The 25160-nt window shown below is 35.1% G+C and overlaps 2 protein-coding genes and 1 long non-coding RNA gene across 3 annotated transcripts; 1 reads left to right on the top strand and 2 right to left on the bottom strand.

Moving 5' to 3' along the window:
- Positions 1 to 1699: 1699 nt before the first annotated feature.
- On the bottom strand, positions 1700 to 3583 carry LOC123315369. Its single transcript, XM_044901035.1, has one exon. It carries the CDS (start codon positions 3581 to 3583, stop codon positions 1700 to 1702), a length of 1884 nt encoding a protein of 627 aa, XP_044756970.1.
- Positions 3584 to 3618: 35 nt separating this feature from the next.
- LOC123315536 lies at positions 3619 to 3930 on the bottom strand. Its single transcript, XR_006537966.1, has 2 exons — positions 3790 to 3930; positions 3619 to 3734 (listed from the first exon to the last, which is right to left on the bottom strand). It is a non-coding gene; the product is annotated as an uncharacterized LOC123315536 (long non-coding RNA).
- An 18024-nt stretch (positions 3931 to 21954) lies between these two features.
- On the top strand, positions 21955 to 23064 carry LOC123315368. The gene has a single exon (XM_044901034.1). It carries the CDS (start codon positions 21955 to 21957, stop codon positions 23062 to 23064), a length of 1110 nt encoding a protein of 369 aa, XP_044756969.1.
- Positions 23065 to 25160: the final 2096 nt, after the last annotated feature.

The raw sequence follows: 25160 nt of genomic DNA, 5'->3' as shown, positions 1-25160 counted from the left end.
GGCTTTCCAGCTTCGTGAGCTGCATAATTTAAAATCCATCAGCGTGCTCCCTTTGATCATATCGGTGAATGGATTGGTTGAGAAACACCTACCTGAGAATACCTCAAAATTATGCCTGGACCATGCTGTTATTTCAAGCTCTCAGAAACAGGTGCTGTTGAGTACTGCGAGAATTGTAAGGAGGTTCCTGTAGGGTCTGTGAAGCTGCGACACCTGCCTTGACAGCTGTCCGGCAGGTGCAAAGAGTATTCCCGCTTACTGCGGTGGTTGTAAAATATATATATATATATATATAAAAAAGATATATATATATATATATATATTTTTTTTTTTTTTTTTCACCGCCTACACGGGTTGGTAAGTGAGAGTGCCGATATATATATATATATATATTAACGTGTTTGACTTTATTTGTTGGGTGTCTAGGTTATAGTTGAAAAACGTGAAATAATTTATTCGTACAAACGTTTCGGCGCATCCGCCTTCTTCAGTGTAAAATACATCATAATGGACTTAAAACATCTAAAAATTATGTATATTAATTAAATAAAATAAAAGTTTTATGTAAACATCTCACTTATTGTCATCTTGGTTGATTAGGTGTTGTTGAGCCCGAATTGTCAATTTCATGTCACTGTGTGTTCTTTATGATTGTTGTTATTCTTCTTTAATTTTGTGGTCGCTTCAGTAGGGGCATATAAATACGACTGAGATTTTTTGTGTCTAACTTGTCGTTTACTGTATTTTCGTTCCTCATTTGGATGTGTATCATCTCCAATATTTCTCTACTTTTCTGTTGATGTTCAACTGCTAAGATTTTTGTGTCCCCATAATTAAAGTCGTGTTTTTTCGTTTTCTTATGTTTGTTCAGTGCTGTGGTTGCATTTTTGGTGTATTTATGTGCATTTAATCGTTCTTGGAGTCTCTGTGAAGTCTGACCTATATATTCTTTGTCACAATCTTTGCATGGAACACTGTACACCACATGTGACTTTTTCATTTTTGGTGTTGGAGCCTTTATTTTGCTGAAAATTTTTCCTATCTGATTTTGTGGCTTGTGAAAAACTTCTCGGTTGTATGGTTTTACTATATTATTAATTTTTTGTGACAGACCTTGAATGAAGGGTAGGGGTATACGTTTGGTGTTGTCCGTGTTTGCCTTCGTAACCCGTTGTGTGTTGTAAAGTCTGTGTGTCCTTTGTTTTATGAGTCGGTAAACCATGTTTTCAGGGTAATTACAGTACAATCGCGTTAATATGAACACAAAAAATTCCGGCTTGTTCATATTACAGGAACTGTTCATATTTCTGAAGGTCAAGAAAAATAATTTTTTACAGGTTCTCTAGGTTTTTTTCTTACTGAGTACAAAAATATCGATGATAATTATACATAAAAAGTCTACTGAAAAAGAGTTAATTATAATGACTTATCTTTTGTGGAGAAAAATGATGTTACTTTAGACTAAGTCTTCTTCGCGAAAAATTTCGATAAAACCGCTTTTTCATGTATGTTTTTCAGGGTAAGTATCTCAATCAAACTAACGATAAATCGTGAAAACAAATTCATTCCTTGGAATAAAATAGACAAGTTACAACAAGTTCATACTAGTGAGATTCTACTTTGTTCATATTACAAGGTAGTCCATACAAAAAATTTTGTGTTCATATTACGGAGTGGTTCATATGACCGCGTGTTCATATTAACGCGATTGTACTGTATTACTGAACAAAAGTTCCCTCACATCTGTTAATATCTGCTCACGTAGTGTCGGTGACGTTAGTTCTAATGCTCTGTCGATAAATCCGATGGCAGTGCTCTTCTTTTGGGACTGGTGGTGATTAGAGTGGAAGTCTAAAATGTGAATGGAATTTTGTTCTTTTCTGTACCACTGCGTTAATAGTTTCTCATTTTCTCTCACGAATGTCATATCTAGGAAGTTTAATCTGTTGTTAATTTCCTCTTCTAGTGTGAACTCTAATGAGTCATGGATGTTGTTAAAATGGTGGAGGATCTCATTCATTTCGGATGGTGTTGTTATTAAAAAGGAGTCATCTACATATCGTTTGTAGAATGATGTTTGATACTGTCTCATGATTTTTTCTTCGATGAATTCCATGACTAACTGAGCTATAGGGCTTGATAGTGGGTTACCCATGGCCACTCCTTTAGTCTGTTTATAGAAGTTGTTTTTATATTGGAAATAGCTGTTGTTCATGATGAATTGGATTGTTTCGATAAATTTCTCTTTGGGTATTTTTGTGTGTTGTGATATTATCTCCCACTTATTTTCAATTGCCTGTATTGCCAAGTCAATGGGGATGTTCGTGTAGAGTGACTTTACATCTAATGAGTACAAGCGCTGGTTATTTTGTATTTTGATATCTTTTAGTGATTTTTTTAAATGGAAGGAGTTTTTAATGTAATATTTGTTGGTGTTTGTTGCTTTTGAAAGGGTGTTAGCGATAAATTTCGATATTTTGTACAATGGTGACTGTATGAATGAAACTATCGGCCTCAGTGGTATATTTTCCTTGTGAACTTTTGGCAATCCATAAATTTTTGGAATTTTACTATTGTGGGTAATCATGGTTTTTCCCTCTTGTGCTGTGATAAAGTTCTCCTGTAGCCATTCTTTGATTATTCTGTTGTTTTCTTTTTCCATTGTAACTGTCATATCTTTTTTAGTATTTTTGTAAGTTGTTGTATCATCTAAAAGTTGCAGCATTTTTTCATCATACTCATGTTTGGATATTATCACTATTTTGTTGCCCTTGTCTGCTTTGAGGACTTGTAGATCATTGTTGTCTTTCAGGAATGTTTTTGTTTTTATGAAATTTGATTTAATGCAATTTGTTTTCTGTTTTCTACTTTTTAATTGTTTTTTGTGTGTATTGAGGGCATGTGTGATGTTTGTTCGGATATTGTCTTGATCTTCTTTTGGCAATTCTTCAATTGAACATTCTATTTGGGTGATTATATCGAACGTTGGAATTTCATGTTCTCTATCTATTTCCATGGCATATTTTGGGCCCAAGTTGAGTGTTTTTGTCACGAATCCAGGTAATGTGATCTGCGTTAAGTTAACTATTCTTGTTGAGTCTTTATTAACTTCTTTATTTTCTTTCTGAGATTTTGTTAGTTTCTCGATTGTTTTGTCATGAATGGATTTGTGATGGTTAGTTTTATACTTTATTGCTTGGTTCACATTGTGTTCTAGGGCCTCTCTTAGATTACTTCCTTTAAGATTTTCGAATTCGTTGAGTATTTTCATGATTTCTTCTTCTAATCTGTTTATAGTTTTGGTTGTGTCAGTAATTAAAAGGTTTATTGTCCGGTAAATAAAATTGTTTTTCAGTCTCTCATACTTCTCAGTGAGATATCTGTAGTCAATGTGGTCTGTTTTAAGTTTCAAAAATGTTGGGCATAATTTATTATGTTTGCATTCTAGTAAGAATATTCTTCTGGCCTTTGCTTTGGCCATCTTGTCCATTAACTTTCGTGTGTTCCTGTCTTCTAGTTTCGTTGTGACGTAAAGATCTTGAAGAATGCTTTCTTCCCCCTGCATTAATATATTTGAATTCATTTTTACCTAGTTATTTATATATCAACGTGTTTGACTTTATTTGTTGGGTGTCTAGGTTATAGTTGAAAAACGTGAAATAATTTATTCGTACAAACGTTTCGGCGCATCCGCCTTCTTCAGTGTAAAATACATCATAATGGACTTAAAACATCTAAAAATTATGTATATTAATTAAATAAAATAAAAGTTTTATGTAAACATCTCACTTATTGTCATCTTGGTTGATTAGGTGTTGTTGAGCCCGTATTGTCAATTTCATGTCACTGTGTGTTCTTTATGATTGTTGTTATTCTTCTTTAATTTTGTGGTCGCTTCAGTAGGGGCATATAAATACGACTGAGATTTTTTGTGTCTAACTTGTTGTTTACTGTATTTTCGTTCCTCATTTGGATGTGTATCATCTCCAATATTTCTCTACTTTTCTGTTGATGTTCAACTGCTAAGATTTTTGTGTCCTCATAATTAAAGTCGTGTTTTTTCGTTTTCTTATGTTTGTTCAGTGCTGTGGTTGCATTTTTGGTGTATTTATGTGCATTTAATCGTTCTTGGAGTCTCTGTGAAGTCTGACCTATATATTCTTTGTCACAATCTTTGCATGGAACACTGTACACCACATGTGACTTTTTCATTTTTGGTGTTGGAGCCTTTATTTTGCTGAAAATTTTTTCCTATCTGATTTTGTGGCTTGTGAACAACTTCTCGGTTGTATGGTTTTACTATATTATTAATTTTTTGTGACAGACCTTGAATGAAGGGTAGGGGTATACGTTTGGTGTTGTCCGTGTTTGCCTTCGTAACCCGTTGTGTGTTGTAAAGTCTGTGTGTCCTTTGTTTTATGAGTCGGTAAACCATGTTTTCAGGGTAATTATTACTGAACAAAAGTTCCCTCACATCTGTTAATATCTGCTCACGTAGTGTCGGTGACGTTAGTTCTAATGCTCTGTCGATAAATCCGATGGCAGTGCTCTTCTTTTGGGACTGGTGGTGATTAGAGTGGAAGTCTAAAATGTGAATGGAATTTTGTTCTTTTCTGTACCACTGCGTTAATAGTTTCTCATTTTCTCTCACGAATGTCATATCTAGGAAGTTTAATCTGTTGTTAATTTCCTCTTCTAGTGTGAACTCTAATGAGTCATGGATGTTGTTAAAATGGTGGAGGATCTCATTCATTTCGGATGGTGTTGTTATTAAAAAGGAGTCATCTACATATCGTTTGTAGAATGATGTTTGATACTGTCTCATTTTCAGCAAAATAAAGGCTCCAACACCAAAAATGAAAAAGTCACATGTGGTGTACAGTGTTCCATGCAAAGATTGTGACAAAGAATATATAGGTCAGACTTCACAGAGACTCCAAGAACGATTAAATGCACATAAATACACCAAAAATGCAACCACAGCACGGAACAAACATAAGAAAACGAAAAAACACGACTTTAATTATGAGGACACAAAAATCTTAGCAGTTGAACATCAACAGAAAAGTAGAGAAATATTGGAGATGATACACATCCAAATGAGGAACGAAAATACAGTAAACGACAAGTTAGACACAAAAAATCTCAGTCGTATTTATATGCCCCTACTGAAGCGACCACAAAATTAAAGAAGAATAACAACAATCATAAAGAACACACAGTGACATGAAATTGACAATACGGGCTCAACAACACCTAATCAACCAAGATAACAATAAGTAAGATGTTTACATAAAACTTTTATTTTATTTAATTAATATACATAATTTTAATAATTAATATACACATAGCTGGACGTCCAGCTATGCACATCAGATTTCTTTATGTCTTTGCATGTTTAGCTGGACTTCCTTTTCTCCCACCCAGCTTCACAAATTTTGCAGTGTTGTCAGGTTGTGTTTTAACAATTTCAGTAGATTGTCGATTCAGCTGATAAATTAGGTAGAACTTAAAACAATTTTTGTGGATGAATTATTTCTGCAAGCATCAAATTCAGTCAGCCTTTTTAATGTAATATCAAAATGTTTTCCTAACTGCTCCTACCAAGAGATTTGGCTGATACCTATACATTCTATAGCTGTACCATTGTAATGTATGTATAGATCCAGAATTGAAAATAAAATATTTTTGATGTTATATTCACGTTGTCTTCTGTATCTGATTTGATAAGACTATTGAAGTATTTTTGGTGAAAATGTCGATTGCCCGTGAAAAAATATTACAGATGATGAAAATTTTTTTTGAGCATATATTATACTCTGTTACATAGAAAAGAGCAGAGAATGCATGCATAATAATAATTAATTGGAAGAATATCGGAAAATGAATTTTCAAACTGATTACTTCCACCTAAGAAATTGTTCTAGAATATTCCCAGCAAACACAATTGCATATCATCAACGTATCATACATATTGCAACGTTCCGTGTTACATAGCAAAGTTCTGTACACGATCTATCCGTTATCGTTCCAACGAGAGCTCTATGTCCGCCTTTCGCTATGTATACTGTAACGAAACTGCAATATTACATGTTCGGTACACATATAGGTACTTTGTACCTTACATGCTATGTGCAAAGGATGATAGCTCTGGTACAGAACATCTGATACCAATTTGAAATATAACCTCAATAAATACAAGGACATCCAAAATTTAATGGATCGCCATATTTGATGAAATACGTACTTATTTTGAGCAAAAACTGTACCAGAACGATAATTTATTGTTACACCTGATTGATTGTCAGTATTCATATATGAGACTTCTTTAGTAACCTATGTCTACGATCCGTGGTTGTCTCCCGCACCGACCTAAAATTCCTTCTCATTCCGGGCTCGAACCTGCTTACTTTTCGACATCTTGTGTTCCTGAGTGGTCCCTCCAACCTATCTAGCTATGGAAACATGTGACTATTCATATAAGTGCACCATATTAACTGCATGTAATTAAAATTGCTTCTTTTATCAATGCGGAAACCAAATAATTCTCAAAACTCGAACTAAAATCGCATTTTTTATGTTTTAAAAAATAACTCGAGTATTTGCTTTTCATTTGTCACACAAAATCATCAGATATACAAAATATTGTATCTCTGACGAATGGAATCAGGTTCACTATCCTTGCAAATACATATTATAAATAATAAATTTGTCATACTGATGCATGAATGTGAACATTCAGCATAATCACACAACCTTTCTTTTTCCACCGAACGTCAATAATTGAGGTTATGAAAGTTGAGTTATCAAAGTTCATAATTCGCCTATTTTGGCGGATTCTATCCGCTAGTAGTAAGAAATTGAATAAAACAGTTTCGATAACAGCTACTTTCAGTACTGATGTTTGTACTTTTTTACGATTCAATAAAATATCATACCGTAAGTTTCATTGTCGGGATGACTGCTGAAAAATTAGGTATATGTTATGTGTATACTCTCATATCGTAATAATATGTATTTAATGCTCTGATTGCTACATAAAATTAACAGAACATTTGAATGAAAATTGTGCATTTATAAATTAATATACCATATACATAACATTCTCATTCAAAATGATACATATCATAGATAATACGAAATTGATATACCATATCCTTTTCATGAAAAACATAACAAATTAATGTATATGATACATGAATATTATATTATGTTTGATATGTATCACGTGAAATGAGAACGTTATGTATATGGAATATTTATTTATAAATCCACAGTTGTGTTTCAAATGTTCTGTTTATGTTATGTAGCACCCTTATGCATGTAACATGTTGGTTTGCTGGGTTGCTGATTTGAATTCTGACAGTGTAAGTAACTCGACAAACCGGTTATATTTCTCAACACCATTTCTTTTTTGAATAATAATACACGTATATATTTTTTCTTGCAATCATGCAGTGGGCTAAACATGCAGTGAATGAATTGATTCAGTGCATAAATTGATTCCACAGCTCCTCATTCTTCCTGTTGTTATAGGCTTTCAGAATATTCCGTAGTTCAAAAGTGATATTTCACCATTATATTCTCTGATCTCTATATTTTTCATTTGAAGTCATAATAAGAGGAATTCTATACTTCCTATTCTTTTCTGTTATCTCGTTATCTCATTTGAAGAGAGCTTCTATTTCAGTTTTGTTCGGTGCCAAATATATTCCATAAAGAGCATGGTCCAGCCATTCACGGATCGAAATATGTTATATATATATATGTTGGTACGTGGATAGCTGGACCATGCACCATGGTTCCATTTCTCAGTTGGTCCAGCCATGCACGTATCTGTATATCCTCATCATATATTAATACGTCCATGGCTGGACTACGTCCGTATAAATACGAGGTGGTTAAGCTAAATTAAAAAAATTCCTGTTTTTTGCAGTCAAAGTACAAATATACACCTACATATTTTTTTCAGCAATGATGAAGTGGGCTAATCATGTAATGAATTAATTGATTCAGTTAATAAATTGATTACACAGCTCCTCCTTCTTCCTGTTGTTATAGGCTTTCAGCCTATAGCTAGGCTTTCAGCTTATAGCGTAATTCAAAACTAATGTTTCACCATTTTATTCTCTGATCTTTATATTTTTCATTTGAAGTCATAATAAGAGGAATTCTATACTTCTTTTCTTTTCTGTTGCATCGTTATCTCATTTCTGTCTGTTCCGATATTCCTGAACAGTACTGTCAGTATTTCAGAGACGATGCCTATTGGCCCAGTCGTTTGAGTTCTATTGTTATTCGATTGCGGGCCAGTAATATCGGAACAGGCCCTTGAAGGACGCTTCTATTTCAGTTTTATTCGGTGCCAAATATATTCCATAAATAATAATAATAATAATAATAATAATTTATTCATGACTACAATCATTTCTGTTTGCACTCGTCAATATAAAATCAAGGTATATAATTTACACATTAAAATAGGTCAAAACATACCGAAAACGCAAGAACAAAACTCCTCAATAGAGTAAACAGGCGTGGAAAGTAGTCTCTCCTTAACGACACGTTTGAATTTATCCTCCGTCAGTGATTTCAGGTGAGAAGGTAACCTATTGTACAAATCAATGGACAGAAAGTCGGGAGCCCTGCGCGACCTGTCCAGCCTCACAAATTTTTTCCTAACAAGGCCCTTGTTTCTAGTGTTATGGTCATGAATGTCTGACTGAAGAGTATATAAATGCCTATTACTATGGGCATAGGTCAAGGATTAGAGGATGAACAATGCTGGGAACGTTAGGACTCTCAATTCCACAAACTTGTCTCTACAACAATCCCTATACCCTAGGCCCGTAATGAACCGAATTGCTCTTCTCTGAATTCTGAAGATACTTTCTCTCAAAGAGCAATTACCCCACAAAATGACGCAGTATCTCAAGTGGGACTCGACCAAGGCAAAGTAAACCATCCGCAAAGCTTCAACAGACAAAGTCGATGACAGAGCTCGAAGGGCAAAGGCATTTTTGCTGACCGCCCGAGCGACGGCAGTGGCCTGAGCAGTCCATGTTAGCCTATCATCCAACAGAACACCCAGAAATCTAACGCACTCCAGCTTCCGCTCCGGCACAGATCTCAAACTGCAAACCAAACTCTGAGATTTGGACTCATTTATGGACAATCTGTTCGCAGAAAACCATTCAAAAGCCCTCAACTCTGCCTCCCCCGATGCCCGAATCAGACTTGCCAACTCCGAAGACTTAACGAGGACAGTGGTATCATCAGCAAAGAGAGTGGTCAGCGCACCCTTTACATACTCTGGGAAGTCATTTATAAATATTAAAAATAATATTGGTCCCAAAACTGAACCTTGCGGGACTCCAATGACCAAGGATCTTAAACCAGAGCACAACTCGCTCACAGAAACCATCTGCCAACGATCGGTCAAAAAAGAACGGATCAGTTGTATGGCACAGTCATCGAGCCCATAATTCTTAAGCTTACCCAGCAGTGTCTCGTGGGAGACACAGTCAAAGGCTCTCGAAAGGTCAAGAAACAATGACATTGAGTGCAAACCAAGCTCAAAGCACTCCAGAATTGACCGAACCAAATCTAGAACAGCAGCACCAATATTGCGACCTCTCCTGAAACCAAATTGCCTATCCGAAAATAAATTATTGCTCTCGAAATATTCCACAAGCTGATTGCAGATCAACCTCTCCAGAATCTTCGAAAAGACTGGCACCAGGGATATAGGTCGGTAGTTATCCATGTCATCCATGTCACCCTTCTTATGAACAGGAACGACCCTAGAAAACTTAAGGCTATCCGGAAAGACACCTTGAGTGAGAAATTTGTTAATTAATTTCGTTAGAGGATACAAGATGGTATTTATATTTTTTTTTACTAATGCCACAGAGAGACCATAGTAATCTCTTGAGCGGCTGTCCTTCATATATCATTGGATTGTTGTGAGTTGTGAGGCAGTGGCGGTGTACACGTCGGTGCTCCAGATAAGTTGCATATACGGGTGAAATACTGGTTTATGAGTCTCCTTTTTGGTGAACGAGAGCTTTGAAATTTGCTTAAGCTGCATTGGATTGATTGGTCGATTTGTTTTTTTTTCGAGGATGCAGTGTTCCGACTAACTTAAGTACGAAGCGGACGAATATATTGCAGTGCCTGGAGAATTCGACGAATTCGACGATCATAGATTAATTACCATATTGTCTGGGTATTTAAACTGATAACAAGATGCCTAATAAAACATCATGTTTTTGTTGTCGTAAACAATATGAGAATCACCAAGTCTTATCTTGTGTCATATGCGGGAATTCCTTCGGAGGCGCCTGTGTTGGTATGGGAAACTCCGAGATTCGTATCATCAATTCGAAGAAATCAGTGGCGTGGAATTGCCCCAATTGTGAAAATCTGGGTGGTGATGTTACATCGCTGAAGTCAGTCATTTCTGCTCTTCAAGCGGAAATTAAACAACTGAAGGTCTCTATTCAGTCCCTCTCATCTCAACCTCAGGATTGTATGAACGATGACAAGTTCGAAGAAATTTTATTGGAGTTCGAAGAGCGTCAAAAACGCAAAAATAATGTTATTGTTCACGGTTTGCCAGAACAAACGAGTGGATCAAATGAAGAGATGACTACTAACGACTGTAAAAGGGTCAATGAGATACTGGGGTCTGTACTATCGAGTTTTCCCACTCTTGATCCATCAGTAATAAAACGTTTGGGACGGCGATCGGGTGGTAATGTTAAGCCAAGACCTATTAAGGTTATCATGAGTAGCAGTCAACTTGTGTATAAGGTGTTGGGAAAATCGAGGGTCTTCAAGGAGAGTTTCGATGTTTTCATTTCATCTGACAGAACCCCAAGACAGAGAGACTATTTCAACAAAATCAAAGGTGAATTGGAGCAGCGAAGGTCAGCTGGAGAGTGCGTGGAGTTGAAATACATAAAGGGTGTTCCCGTGATAAAACATTTAAACTCGATTCCCCCAATTGCGAATTGAGTAGGAGCAGAATATTTTACCAGAACGTGCGTGGCCTCAATTCAAAAACTCTTGAACTAAGGGCCTCAGTACAATCTGAAGATTTCGATATAGTGTGTTTGACAGAAACTTGGTTGCAGGATGGCGTGTACGATGCTGAATTGTTTCCATACAACTATAATGTTTTTCGACGTGATAGGAATCTGGTTGCCACAGGTATGGCATCGGGTGGTGGTGTACTTGTGGCCGTTCATAGTGAGTTATGTGCCGTGGAAGTTAACATATCAGAACTCACTACCCTTGTTCCGTCCATCGATGCTTTAGCCTGTAAGATAATGTATAAAACTCATTCCATTATTATATTGCTATTATATATTCCACCATGGATTGATATTGCAAGTTATGAACAATTTTTCGACTCACTGGCATCATTCGGTCCATTACTAAATAATAAGTTAATTGTGATAGGAGACTTTAATTGTGCCAGGTATAGTGTAAGATCTTTATTCGATAGTCGTACATTGACACTAAATATGTTTTCTGAAGCGCTGGAATTGAAACAGTTCAATGAAGTACGAAATCATAAGAATATATCATTAGACTTGGTATTTTCGAATGTTGAGTGTGTTGTTACAGGCTCGGTGTGCTCGCTTGTTGCGGTGGATTTGTATCATCCGCCAATAGAGATATCATATCTTTCTGATCGAAGTGAAAGAAATTTTAAATTCTCAAACTCGACCCCCTACTATGCACCTCGTAAATATAATTTCTCTAAGGCAAATTATGTGGATATGTATCGATATATGTGGGAAACTGATTGGTCATCTGTTACAAATGAAAGCGATCCAGACTTGGCATGCGACCAGTTTTATTCAATATCAAATAGAATATTCGAGCTCACGGTTTCAGTCAAAGTCGGTAGAAAAAGGCATTTTCCCTCATGGTACACATCCGAAGTTATCAATACTATTTATCTAAAGGAAGCTGCTCTAAGAAATTATAGAAAGTTCAATAATAACTTCAATCGCCTCCAGTATATCAAACTGAGAAGTTTGCTTAAATCGAAAATTAAAATTGCTTATGACAATTATGTTAGAACTTCCGAGCAAAAGTTATTAACAGATCCTTCAGATTTTTGGTCATTTGTGCAGGAAAGCAAGGGTCATTCCCGAATACCCGGTGTAGTAAGCGATAATAATAGAATATTAAATAAGCCGCAGGACATTGTGGACTCGTTTGCTCAGCACTTCAGTAGTGTTTATGATACGCCTTATGACACATATCAGCTGGAAAATTTTGAGGATGATGCTGGTCTACCAATCAGTATTGCTAAGATCTCAGAAGACGATATAATTCAAGCATCAAAAAAATTGTCAAATAAACGAACTGCTGGGCTTGATGGGGTTCCTAGTTTTGTGGTGAAGGATTGCATAGGGGTGCTGTCTGCCCCTCTGGCGCATATTTTTAATCTTTCTGCGTCCATGGGAGTATATCCGTCAGTTTGGAAACGGTCGAAAATTATACCAGTTTTTAAAAAAGGTGATAAATCAAATGTTTTAAATTATCGTCCAATTTCCATATTGTCAAATTTTTCGAAGATTTATGAGATCATCCTCCACAAGTGTATTTTTTCCTCGGTCCGTAATAAAATCACAGTTAACCAACACGGTTTCATGCCAAGAAGGTCCACTACAACCAATCTTGTATCTTTTTTCGAAGAAGTGCTGAAATCATTAGATGAATCCGGTCAGGTAGATGTTATATATACCGACTTTCAAAAAGCCTTCGATAAGATTGATCATAAAATTTTAGTCAATAAATTGAAAAATAAATTTGGTTTCGGCCCAAAACTGATCGATTTAATGAAGTCATATCTAGCTGACAGAGTTTGTATTGTTAGCGTTGAAGATCACCGTTCTGTCGGATTCTTTGCGACATCGGGAATCCCTCAAGGCTCAAACCTTGGGCCTTTACTGTTTCTTCTATTTATAAATGATGTAGTGGACCTTATTGATGTGGCAGTATTATTGTTCGCAGATGATTTGAAGATTTTTCTTAGAATACACAATACCCTTGATTGTCTCAGGCTGCAGGCGGCACTTGACAGCCTCTCGACATGGTGCAAAGGTAATAGATTGAACCTTAATATATCTAAATGTAATGTTATGACATACACCAGGAAGAATAAAGTTGTAAATTTCAATTATAATATCCGTGGCACAATACTGTCTCGGGTGACTGAAATAAGGGATCTGGGAATTTTGTGTGATAGTGGTTGCTCTTTTGTACCGCATATTAATCAATTGTTACTTGCCTCCAATAGAACTTATGGATTCATAGTCCGGAATACTAAATGCTTTCACAATTCGAGCACATTGATAGCCCTTTTCAATAGTTTAATACGTAGTAGATTGGAATACTGTAACATAGTTTGGAGACCTATATATGACTGTCATAGGAAGAGCGTTGAGTCGGTGCAGAGAAGGTTCTATAAGTTTCTGATGTGGAGGCAGGAAGGTGTGTATCCTCCCATAGGTTGTGATCATGGTGTTTTACTTTCAAAATACTGTGCTGATTCTACTGTGGATAGGGTGAACATATGTGCATTATTGTTCATTTACAAAATTGTCAATCATAAGATCGATTGTTCCGGGCTATTGTCTTGTTTGCCGTTTCTGGTTCCCCGTTTGGGTTCTAGGAATGAAATGGTTTTTTACTGTGAAGCGGGGAGAACAAATGCGAGCTTGAGATCACCTATTAAATATGCATGTGGACTTGTCAATTTGTTCGCCAGTGTACTTGATATTTTCCACGATTCTCCTCGGTCCATAGTGAGGGCCTATAATTCGCACCGCTGTTTGCTTTCTTTGTAGGGATTTGTTTTGGATATTTTATTTTTGTTTTACTTTTCATGTCTAAACATTGTACACCATACCAGTGTATCATAATTGTATCAAAGTTTTTTTCTCATTGTGATTTCCTGTAATTGGGGGTTTTAACCTGTAGGAAATAAAGTACTTATTATTATATATTATTATATATTCATAATGACATCTCTTACCATATTATAGGAAACCTCCTTGAAAGTGAATGTTAGACCAGATGGACAGTCTATAATAAAGGTATCAGCGGAATTATATCCAACATCTGGTATGTTTTTCAAAACCGAGTTTATGGCCTTTTCGAAATGAAAACTGAATTTTTCAGCGCCCAATGTACTTGGAATATCTTGTCTCTTACCTTTTCTTAAATCATTCACAATCTTCCAAACTGTTTTTGCCTTGTTGGCTGAATTTTTTACCAGATTATCATAATACAACTGCTTGGCTTTTTGGATTTCCTTTCTGTATATGAACCTCAGCTGTCTTCTGATCACCCTCAAATTCTCAGTCTGATACCGAGCCAGCATATCATTGATCAAATGCAGCCTAGTGCGCATTTGTCGTAACTCTTCTGTGAACCATGAACCACAAATTGTATCCTTTTTAACACGAATTTTTTTTTCTGGGAAGGATGACTTGAAGATGTCCATAAAACGTTGATGAAAAACGTTAAAAGCTTCATTACCGTCATTAATATTGTCCAAAAGACTAACCCAATCAACGGCTTCAAACCCATTATGCATCATATTAAAACCCATCTGAGTCAACGGTCTCGCCCTTCTCTCAGAATAACCTGGTCGCCGATCGCACACACTCAGTGACACACGCTGCGCATTATGATCAGAGAACTCTGTCCCAACAACCCCAGCATCATATCCGGAGTCAAAATTTAAAAAAATGTTGTCAAGACAGTTCTTTCCTCTGGTGGGCTCAAATATTTTCTGTTGAAAACCAAATGAATTAAACAGGTCGCACAGGGTCCCCGCCTCCCCATCCATAACCTGATCAACATCAGAAACAATTTCAAATTTTACATTAAAATCGCCACAAAACACAACATTATCATTAACATTGATCTTATTTAAAATTGTCTCTAAGCAATCAACAAACATATTAAAACTTCTAAAAGGTGATGAGTAAACGCAGACAATAGTCAAATTCAAATCTACCAATTTGAGGGAGGATACTTCACAATGAATTTCGAGTGATAAGCTATTGATCTCATTCAATGGTATAAAATCTATATTCCGTACCACAATCATCGATCCCCCACGAGCTGAACGAGTTCTGTTGAATGTTGAACCCACTGCCCATTCACCAAACAAGATTTTTGGAGTTTCCTCATCCGTGAGCCAATGCTCAGTAATGCAAAATATATTATAATTTCGTGGTTGATCACAAAGAAAAGCCTCGACCACATCTGCTTTACCCCGTAACCCCTGGACATTACAATGTAGCAGAGCAAACTCACACAAATTATGAGACTCATTTACTTGACACGTATTCAAATTTCTTTCAGCTTTTTCGATTGTGGCTTCCGAAAAAACCTTGACACAAGAGCACCCTCAGGCCAGATACTGCCATTTTTGGCCACGTCGAAATCTTTCTCATTAATAAAAACTTTGAATGAATTATATTTGTCGGGATTTCTAGAAACTAGCCGCTCACATTCTGCTTCAGGGAAAACTGACTGAACCATATCCGTAAATTGTTCATCTGTTGTGTCAACTGTTATCCTAGAAACAAAGAGAGATATTTTCTTTCCAAGTGCCTTGACCGGATTGTTCTTTCCAGCGCCAGTGACAATCCATTGTTTTCGCCTATTATGTTTATTGACCTGTTTATTTTGTAACATTTTGACATTTTCATTCGCACTAATCCTCGCTTCCGTCAAGTTATCAGAACTAATATGTTTTACTGACTTGCTTGAATTTTCGGTGTTGCCACCTTGCTCGTCTTGGGGTCTAGCAACCGGTTTATTTCTATGTTTCACCTGTTTCCAATTACTTATCAACGCCGTCTCAACTACACAGGCATCAGCGGATTTATTGCAACTAACATTGTCAACTACATGACATTTGACAATTCCCTCAGAAACTTCCAATGGCTTATCAATGTTTTCGTCGATATTTCCATTTTTCGGTCCTATTCTTGTTAGGGTGTGGTTACCATCATTTTTCTTCTGACAATTCGCAATTGGCCGCCGGTCACTTTCAGCAACCATCAATTTGATTATTTCATTTTTGTCGTCAATGATTGTACACTTATCCGCTATAATAGTGTCTTTTTCTTTCAGCAACAACTCCAAATAACCAACTTTTTGATTTAGAAAATCAATATTGTCAGGTTTCTGTATTTCAACTTCGTCATTGTTGATTTTAGGGTATGCATCGAACTCTTTGTCAAGACTTTCTTCTTGCATAATTGATTTTTCATATATGGATTCGTTCAAAGTAGACAATCTCACCTTGAGATTCTGTACTTCATCATCCTTCTCCTGGAGTTTCCTTGTTATGTTATCACAACATATCACGGCACCCTCTGAGTTCACGTAAATTCCTATTATCTTTATTATACAGCTAGGATGATATCTCGAAGAACATTTTCCACATTTGAGCGACAATTTTACTTCCTTCGAACATTTCCTACATGATAATTCAAAGTCAACTTCACCTCGCGGCGCCATTTTGAATAATAATGATCCATAAAGAGCATGGTCCAGCCATTCACGTATCGAAATATGTTTGATATACAGGGTGTCCCAAAACTAGTGAATCAAACGTCACACCACGATAGAGTAGACCAAATATTATAGAATGACACCAACATTAATGTTCAACGCAAAAGTACCGTTTCGAAAATAATCATAATTTAATTAAAATACCTAAAGTTTCCGATTTTCGAACTATTTTTCTTAATCACAGGGCCAGTTTGTGAAAAAGTACATCGATTTTAAATTATATTGAACTTAGATTATTGTGTTATCTCCCCTAATTGAAATTATTTTAAGTAGTTAATCGATAACCTAAGTAAATGTAAATTAAAACAATTGTTTTTTCTACATGATTTTGATTACTTAGAATAAACCCCCTCTATCTTTAATAACAAATTGGCCTAGTGATTGAAAAAATAGTTCGAAAATCGGCAACTTTAGGTTAGGTTTTTTCAGAAACGGTACATTTTCGCTCAACAAATGTTTGTATCATTCGATAGTATTTGATCTAATCTATCGTGGTGTGACGTTTGATTCACTAGTTTTGGGACACCCTGTATGTTGGTACGTGGATAGCTGGACCATGAGCCATGGTTCCATATATCACTTGGTCCAGTCTTGCACGTACCTGAATATCTTCAACATACATCAATACGTCCACGGCTGGACTATGTTCGTATATATACGAGGTGGTGAAGCTAAACGGAAAAATTCGGGTATCTACTCTACAAATAATTTTTAAGTTTAAATACAAACCAATTGGTGATAGAATAATAATAATTAGAATGAAATGGACTAGTTTAATCTATATTTCGAAGCATGCTGTAGTGTGTAATCATATCAATCAAAAGAGTAACAGGCAGATTGGTTTCGGGCTTCTTAGCCGTCATCTACTCAGATTTGAACTGGTGCAAATTTTTTCTATCTCTGAAGCAGAAAAAACAACATTCCGGCAATGATTTGGTCGTAATAACGTGTACTAAGGTGAAATGAGGTCGGATGAATTATGATGCCTAACTCTCTGAGAGCGCTATCGCCGTCAGAAAAGCAAGATTTTAGTAACGAATAGAATAGAATAGAACATATGAAAACACTGATGGAATGAGTTTGTCTTACGAACTACTATCAGACAAAAACGAAAAATCAAGCTTCCGAACTAATATGTGTGACATAGTTGATTTTTAGGCCCGCTTGCCATCTACTTATGATATTCCAACATTTCATGAGATGATTGAGTTTATAAATGATGAAAACGCAGTGAATATACGAAGCGATATTGAGAAGATGGACACGGCATATTATTTTTTCATATCAAAAATGTAATAGAGAGAAATTATAAGCGTTTCTTCAACGATGGACGTTCACATCTCATTTCGCAGTTGATTTAATTCTCTTGCAAAAACTGCGTATTTCCAATTGGTTATTGTGTTTTTTTTTTCAACAAATACGAGTTGTTTCACGAGTAAACAGACAAACGAAAACCGTGAATAGAGAGCATTGAGCTCATATATGCGTCTTAGGTACTCTATTTCCGGGGTCCGATATACAGTGTGTTTTCTAAAATTTCTCAAATTTTTTTTTCACTATTACTCCTGATATTTTTGATCCATTAGACTGAAAATTCATTATCAGCTTGAAGTTGTTAGTTTTAATGAAAAAAAAAACGTTAAAATTCGATCAAAATAAGGTCCGGACTCAGTGACGCTTTATTCAACTTCAAACTCATGAAAAACACCCTGTATCTAGTTTCTCATTGAAATTTCAATAATTTAGTTATCTACACGTAAAAATTTTTCGAATTCAATGATTCGGTTGTATGCCTGCCTCATTCGTGAATTATTTTTTATGAAGAATTTTTTCGAGGAGAAACGCCTCTTGAAAAAACCAGCCCTGCATAAAAGTGAATTTGGAAATGTTCAACTGATTTTTGTAAAATCAGTGAATGAAGCGTCACTCAAACCGGTACTGGTTTTTGTCGGATTTTAATGTTCTGTTTCATTGAAACTGAAAACTTTAGCTCAAATATAAATTTTTAGTCGAATAGATCGAGTATGTCAGAAGTTAAAGCGAAACGAAAATTGGAGAAATACATATCAGAAAACCCTCTGTATATCGGAAATACACACATATGAGATGTTTTTAAACGCAGCTCAATGCTTTCTATTCACGGTTCTCATTTGTCCGTTCACTCGTGAAACACCCTGTATATTGTCCCGTCTGACAACGGAAACCATAAGGTATTGAAAGTATGTTTCTCTTAGTCTTACCTTTGAGTATACAACTCAATGGTTTCACATATAAAATCTTGTTTCCTCAATGTAAATTTTAAGATTTTGGTGGGGAGAAAACTAACGTCCAGCTAAACACGCTTGTATATGTTAAAAATTGAATTACAGGAAGACCTTCAACAACACCATCGGTCCAGCGATTGACGCATATATGAATCTCTTATTTGTTCCGAAATATCTGAATAGTAAAATGAAAAATATAGAAAAGCAGTAACGATATGTCGTGGATTGTGGATCGTTTTCGTTGGATCTCTATATGACTGCCGATTCGACTAATGGTTCCCAAACATGATGATAAATGTTGTATAATCTGGTTAAATTAAATATCAGTAATTGGAGGTACACAACCTAACCCAACCATAAATCAACCTCATTATTGGTGTAGTTCTTTCTTTTATTCTTTAATTTGGAATTCTCAGTGTCTTTACCATCCAATCACCATCTTATTATCAATGTTTTTAACATCTAATCACCATAGGATGATCATTTAGTCTAACACAACCTAACCCAATCAAAACCTAACCTCCTTTTTGTAGACCACTCCTATTGCCACAGCTATTGGAGTGTTCATCCTCAATTATTTTTTCGGAATTCCCAGTGTTTTAACCATCTAATTACTATAAAATGATCATTTAGGTTAGCACAACGTAACCCAAACATAACCTTACCTAACCAACCTTTTGTTGGCCTAGTTCATCCCCCTAATTTGCCAATACTGAAATTGAAATTATATTATAAAAGTATCCCATATAGAATCAATATGCAAATAATTTCCTTAATCCCAACATCCAAGCTTTATAAGATAAAAGATGTATTTAATCGCTTCAAATGGCTAAAAATTATCTAATGTAAAGCAGACTGATGTATAAGGGATAGTTTCACGTGAGATAATGAGTGGTACCTATGTAGGTTAGGCTCAACATGTCTCATATAATTAGAGTTCGAATAATAACAAACAGACTATTTTATTCCTTGTTGATTGAAAGATTATCTTTTTATATTGAATTGATGTAGCCTATACTTGATGAAAATCCATAATTGAACTTGAAACTGATTATACGTTTTTGACAAAATGAGTTTTTAAACCTTTAAACCATGACACTTGTTTCGCTATCACCATAGCATCTTCAGGAGTGTAAACTAAAATATTTGGTACCGAAACAAAATATATAAACAAGCAATCAGACTCTATTGCTAAGAATTGGGAGGAGGTAATGATAGTTTCCGGAACATTCGAAACAATTCGGGACAGAAACAGATAAGACTAGAGCTCATAATATTATACTAATCACCGGGAACTTCAGAGCAATTTACAGGAGGGTAACAATCGGAGGATCGATCGTATAGACAATGAAACTCTCTATTGACTTTCGATTAATTTATAATAAAATCTTAATTCCTCGATGTTATCGAAAAATATTATCTACCCTTAGATTTCAAGGAGGTTTTTTATTTTTTTTTCAATTTCAACATTGAATTTTTCGAATTTTTTTGTTTTTTTGTTTATTTTATTTCCGCGATTAAAGTGACGAAAATACTACTAGTTGGACACAAATTTTCAAAATACATTCAGTAATAGGGAGTCATTGAGGCGAATCTGATCGTTGAGTAAATCTTTTTTTGATAATGATGAAAACACAATCCTTACTTCACTACTCTTATTTTCTCTAGGTTTTATCCACTTATAACAGTCGGTAAATTATTCCAACCAAAAAAATGCTACCACATATTTGCGTCATCTATAAGTCTCCCTGAGCATTTAAAGAAACAATAATGAGATCTCTTTCAACTTATCATTATCGACCATACCATAGTGTTAATATATAAGGCCTGTTCGTAGTGTGGTTCACAACGGTTGTGAACTATATAGAGCAAGCGCAAATGGATTTTCGCTGCCCTAAAATGGAATTGCGCTTGCTCTGTACAGTTCACAACCGTTGTGAACCACAGTACGAACAAACCTATGGATTATTCAAACATTTTCCTCATATCCAAGATTACGGGCTGAATCTGGCAACGTTGCATCGATGTGGTCCAGCTATTCCCGCTAAGGCATAAAAATATGGCGTCCAGCCATGCACGGATACACATATGGAAACGACGGTCCAGCTATGCACGCATCGGCCTAAATATATATATATATATATATATATATATATATATATATATATATATATATATATATATATATATATATATATATATATATATATATATATATATATATATATATATACGCAGCATTGTGCTACATATGAAAACAAAATATACGCCGGACGCACTAATGGTAGGACCATGAAAGGACGCAATAATGTGCGTATATCAACTTCTTTATTAATAAAGATATTTGAGATCTGAAACGACCAAATTACGTAATTTTTTGCGTAGATTAATATACTTCGATCAGATTCCACCTAGGTAGCGTATTTCTGGGAGACGCAATAAGGTTGCTTTTTGAAAGGACGCAATATATATATATATATATATATATATATATATATATATATATATATATATATATATATATATATATATATATATATATATATATATATATATATAATACGAGTAATTTTAAGGGTTTAACGACTCTTTTGTGGAATGGAAATACTCTTTTTTCTCAACCAAGCTTTCGCAATTATTTTATTGCGAAAGCTTGGTTGAGAAAAAAGAGTATTTCCATTCCACAAAAGAGTCGTTAAACCCTTAAAATTACTCGTATTATTTATAGTATAGACTCTGATAGTACATAAACTATATATATATATATATATATATATATATATATATATATATATATATATATATATATATATATATATATATATATATATATATATATATATATATATATATACCACCAGGTTATAGGATTGTAAGCCTAGACGTCGTATCACTTTTCACTAATATTACGATCGAAACAACAAAAAAGGCCATCGAATATAACTGGCAAAGAATAGAACAACAGTGTCAAATTCCAAAGAAAGAATTTATGGAGCTGATTGAGTTAGTGTTTAGTTCAATATATTTTGCATTTGATGGAAAATTCTACAGGCAGTGCATAGGTACACCAATGGGCTCAAAATTATCACAAATAATAGCTGACTATGTCATAGATGAACTTCTAGATGAGTGTATACCCCAGTTGACGTTCATAATACCTTTTTGCAAAAAATACGTCGACGACCTCATCCTCATGATACCCGAAGGAAAACAAGATGAGATCCTCAATGTTTTCAACAGTTTCCATCCAAAGATTCAATTTACCATTGAAGAAGAATCCAATAACTGTGTTCCATTCTTGGACACAAAAGAGATCAGAGAAGATGAAACAATTAAAACTGATTGGCACAGAAAGACAACAGCTTCAGGCAGATATATACATTACACCTCATACCACCCGATGAAAATGAAGATTAACCTTATCCTAAACCTGAAGACCAGGATCACAACGATCTCACACCCGGCATACCTTGACAAAAACCTGAAGACCTGGGAAGAGTTGATGGAACAGAATGGTTACCCCAGATCCTTGGTAAGAAGATTAGTCTTCAACACCCCCAACCATCACATGCATGAACAACAAATGGAAAATACAAATAACGAGCGACCACCAAGAGAACCACCAAGAGAAGAAAATCAAAACAGAAAAAAGATAATAATACTACCCCATATAGAAGGATTAACACACAAGATAACAAAACTATTGAGCGACGACAATACCTTCATAGCAAAATACAATGTAAAAACATCTAAATACCTGTACAGTAAACTCAAAGATACAACACCCAAGGAGAGAAGACCCAACGTTGTCTACAGGATACCGTGCAACAATTGCAGCGGAGTATACATCGGAGAAACGAAGAGAACGATGAATAAAAGGATCACATCACACAAGAGTGATTCTAGAAGGAACATCCAAGCCTGCGCACTAGCTCAACACGAAAACACGACTGGACACCACATGAAATTTTCTGACTTAGAGATCCTAGATACAGAAACTAACAGTTGGAAGAGAAAATTTATAGAGATGATCAGGATAACCCAAGAACCTAACGCAATCAATCACAAAAAAGACATTGATAACCTCAGCGCAATTTATGCGAACCTAGTCGAGATAGACAAAATGTCCAGAAACAGAAACCCCATACAGATAGATACAGATACGGATAGAAGACCCTAGTAGTTTCCCCACGGCCTTTTAATATACCTGTTGTCACCTAATAATAAAGAATAAAAAATTAAAATAAAATCAAAAAAACGCTCTGAACTAATTCTAACAAAAAGAGAACAAAAAAATCCACTCAGATTGTTATTTGTCATTGTTTAATGTAAGACATTCCTAACAACTACCTAACACAAAGAAGAAGAGTCGACTTGTCATCAAGTCACCAATGATTTCCCTGTACGTCTGTGGTCTCATGTCACTCATAACCTATCGAATCTAAGATCTAACCTCTAATGAAACACCGACGTTCAAGGATTTCTTACCTGAATTCTATCAATCTTAACATACAATATGCAATTATGATCATCCTGATTTGTGATTACAATGAAAACAACCCAGGTACAACCTCAAATCCTGTAAGTAATTATATTTTTCAAATACTATGCCTACAAATACTAACTCCTCTATGTTTTATAGTGCTTCTGAAGAAGAGATAAATAAAGTCTCGAAAGCTTAAGCTGAAGGAAAAAGAGTTTTACTTACCATTGTCGCTTTCCCAATAAATACCAAGACTCTATATATATATATATATATATATATATATATATATATATATATATATATATGAACCCGTAGTGCGTTGTTACCTCCGTTAAGTTCATTGGGCGACCTGACCTCCGGGTGAAGGAGTTATATAATTGGAATAATTTTTGCTTATATATGTAGAGGGGAAGTTAAATAATAGGGGTACCTAAAGAGGGGAAAAGATTTGTATCGAAAAATTTTTCTTCAAACGAATCAGACCTTACTACCTCCGCATATATTTCTTATTATTAGTGCGCTCTCACCTCCCGCAACGTTGCCAGATTTTAGGAGGACAGAAAGTAAGACAGCTTGAATTCTACTCATATATAGAATACAGCTGCTCTTCCGATTCATTCACACTTATTGAAACCTGTAAATAGTTCGAGAACGATACTGATATTAATGAACTTCATACGCTAATACTTGATTGATAAGGTTCGTGATCTCGGTGTAAATGAATTTGGTCAGAAATTATTATCTTTTCTTCATGAATATTAACAGTTTTGAATAAATATGCTTAGGTCTACGATACTTCGTCCGATAGGGGAGTTTAATACCATATAGGTCCCAAAATGAATGATACATGACAATGAAATTTTTCGTGACATATAAGATTAATTCCAAAGACAATTTTACCGAATTTGTTCTGGTATGAAATAGTAATCTAATTTTTGGGCATTATATTCACGACATTAGGAACTCCATTGGGATGTTTTTCCCGAATGAATCAACAAAGATATACGTTTTACTTTCAGCTTCTATACTTCATTTACTTTTATTATAGCACTGGATTGGCCATGGAAATTGGATACCTTTCACTCTGTATGGTACGAAAATGTTGGGTTGAGACGCTTGTCAAAACCTTTTTGTTTTGAATCAGTGCTACTTAGTCCGTTCTACGTGAGACTCTCAGTAATTACGTATTTAATCACAATGCCAAATCACTTCGGAAAATATTAAGTCGAAAATATGTAACGAACATAACTGACGTTTATACAAACTGATTGAAGACATACCAAATCTATTTATTTACATGGAAAATACAAGTGATCAGTAGTTTGAGCAGAGTTACTGTTGTTCATCTTCTTAGAATTCAAAAAAATCAACCCGAAGAATAAATGCATTTGATGCAGTGTTAGCGTTGAGTTGAATACTCAAAGGTGGTAGGGAATGGGTATCTCTTGAAGAAATGAACGGATAATCACAAGAATGTTGAATTCTTCAACAAAAATCATCTTGCGTGAATGGTAGTCTGGGTAGTCAAAATAATTAAAAGAAGTTTGAAGCAATAGGAGCTTCACCTTCAAAAAAAAACAACTGGCTTGTATTGATGTCTGTTTATTTTCAATACATTGATATAATAATAATAATTATACAGGCTGTGGCGTAATGAATGGATAAAATGGAGCCTCCGGCTAGAGGACTCTATGACGGTTTAGATAAATATATTTTACGTTTTGTAAAAGTGCCTTGGTTTTCGAGATATTGTAGATTTTCGATTAATCACCCCAAATAATAATAATAAC

The sequence above is a fragment of the Coccinella septempunctata genome, chromosome 6 (genome assembly GCF_907165205.1).
Source record: "Coccinella septempunctata chromosome 6, icCocSept1.1, whole genome shotgun sequence".
In the NCBI taxonomy this organism is placed as follows: domain Eukaryota; kingdom Metazoa; phylum Arthropoda; class Insecta; order Coleoptera; family Coccinellidae; genus Coccinella; species Coccinella septempunctata.
The sequence above is the reverse complement of the archived record's forward strand: the minus strand, read 5'-3'. Positions and strand labels throughout refer to the sequence as shown.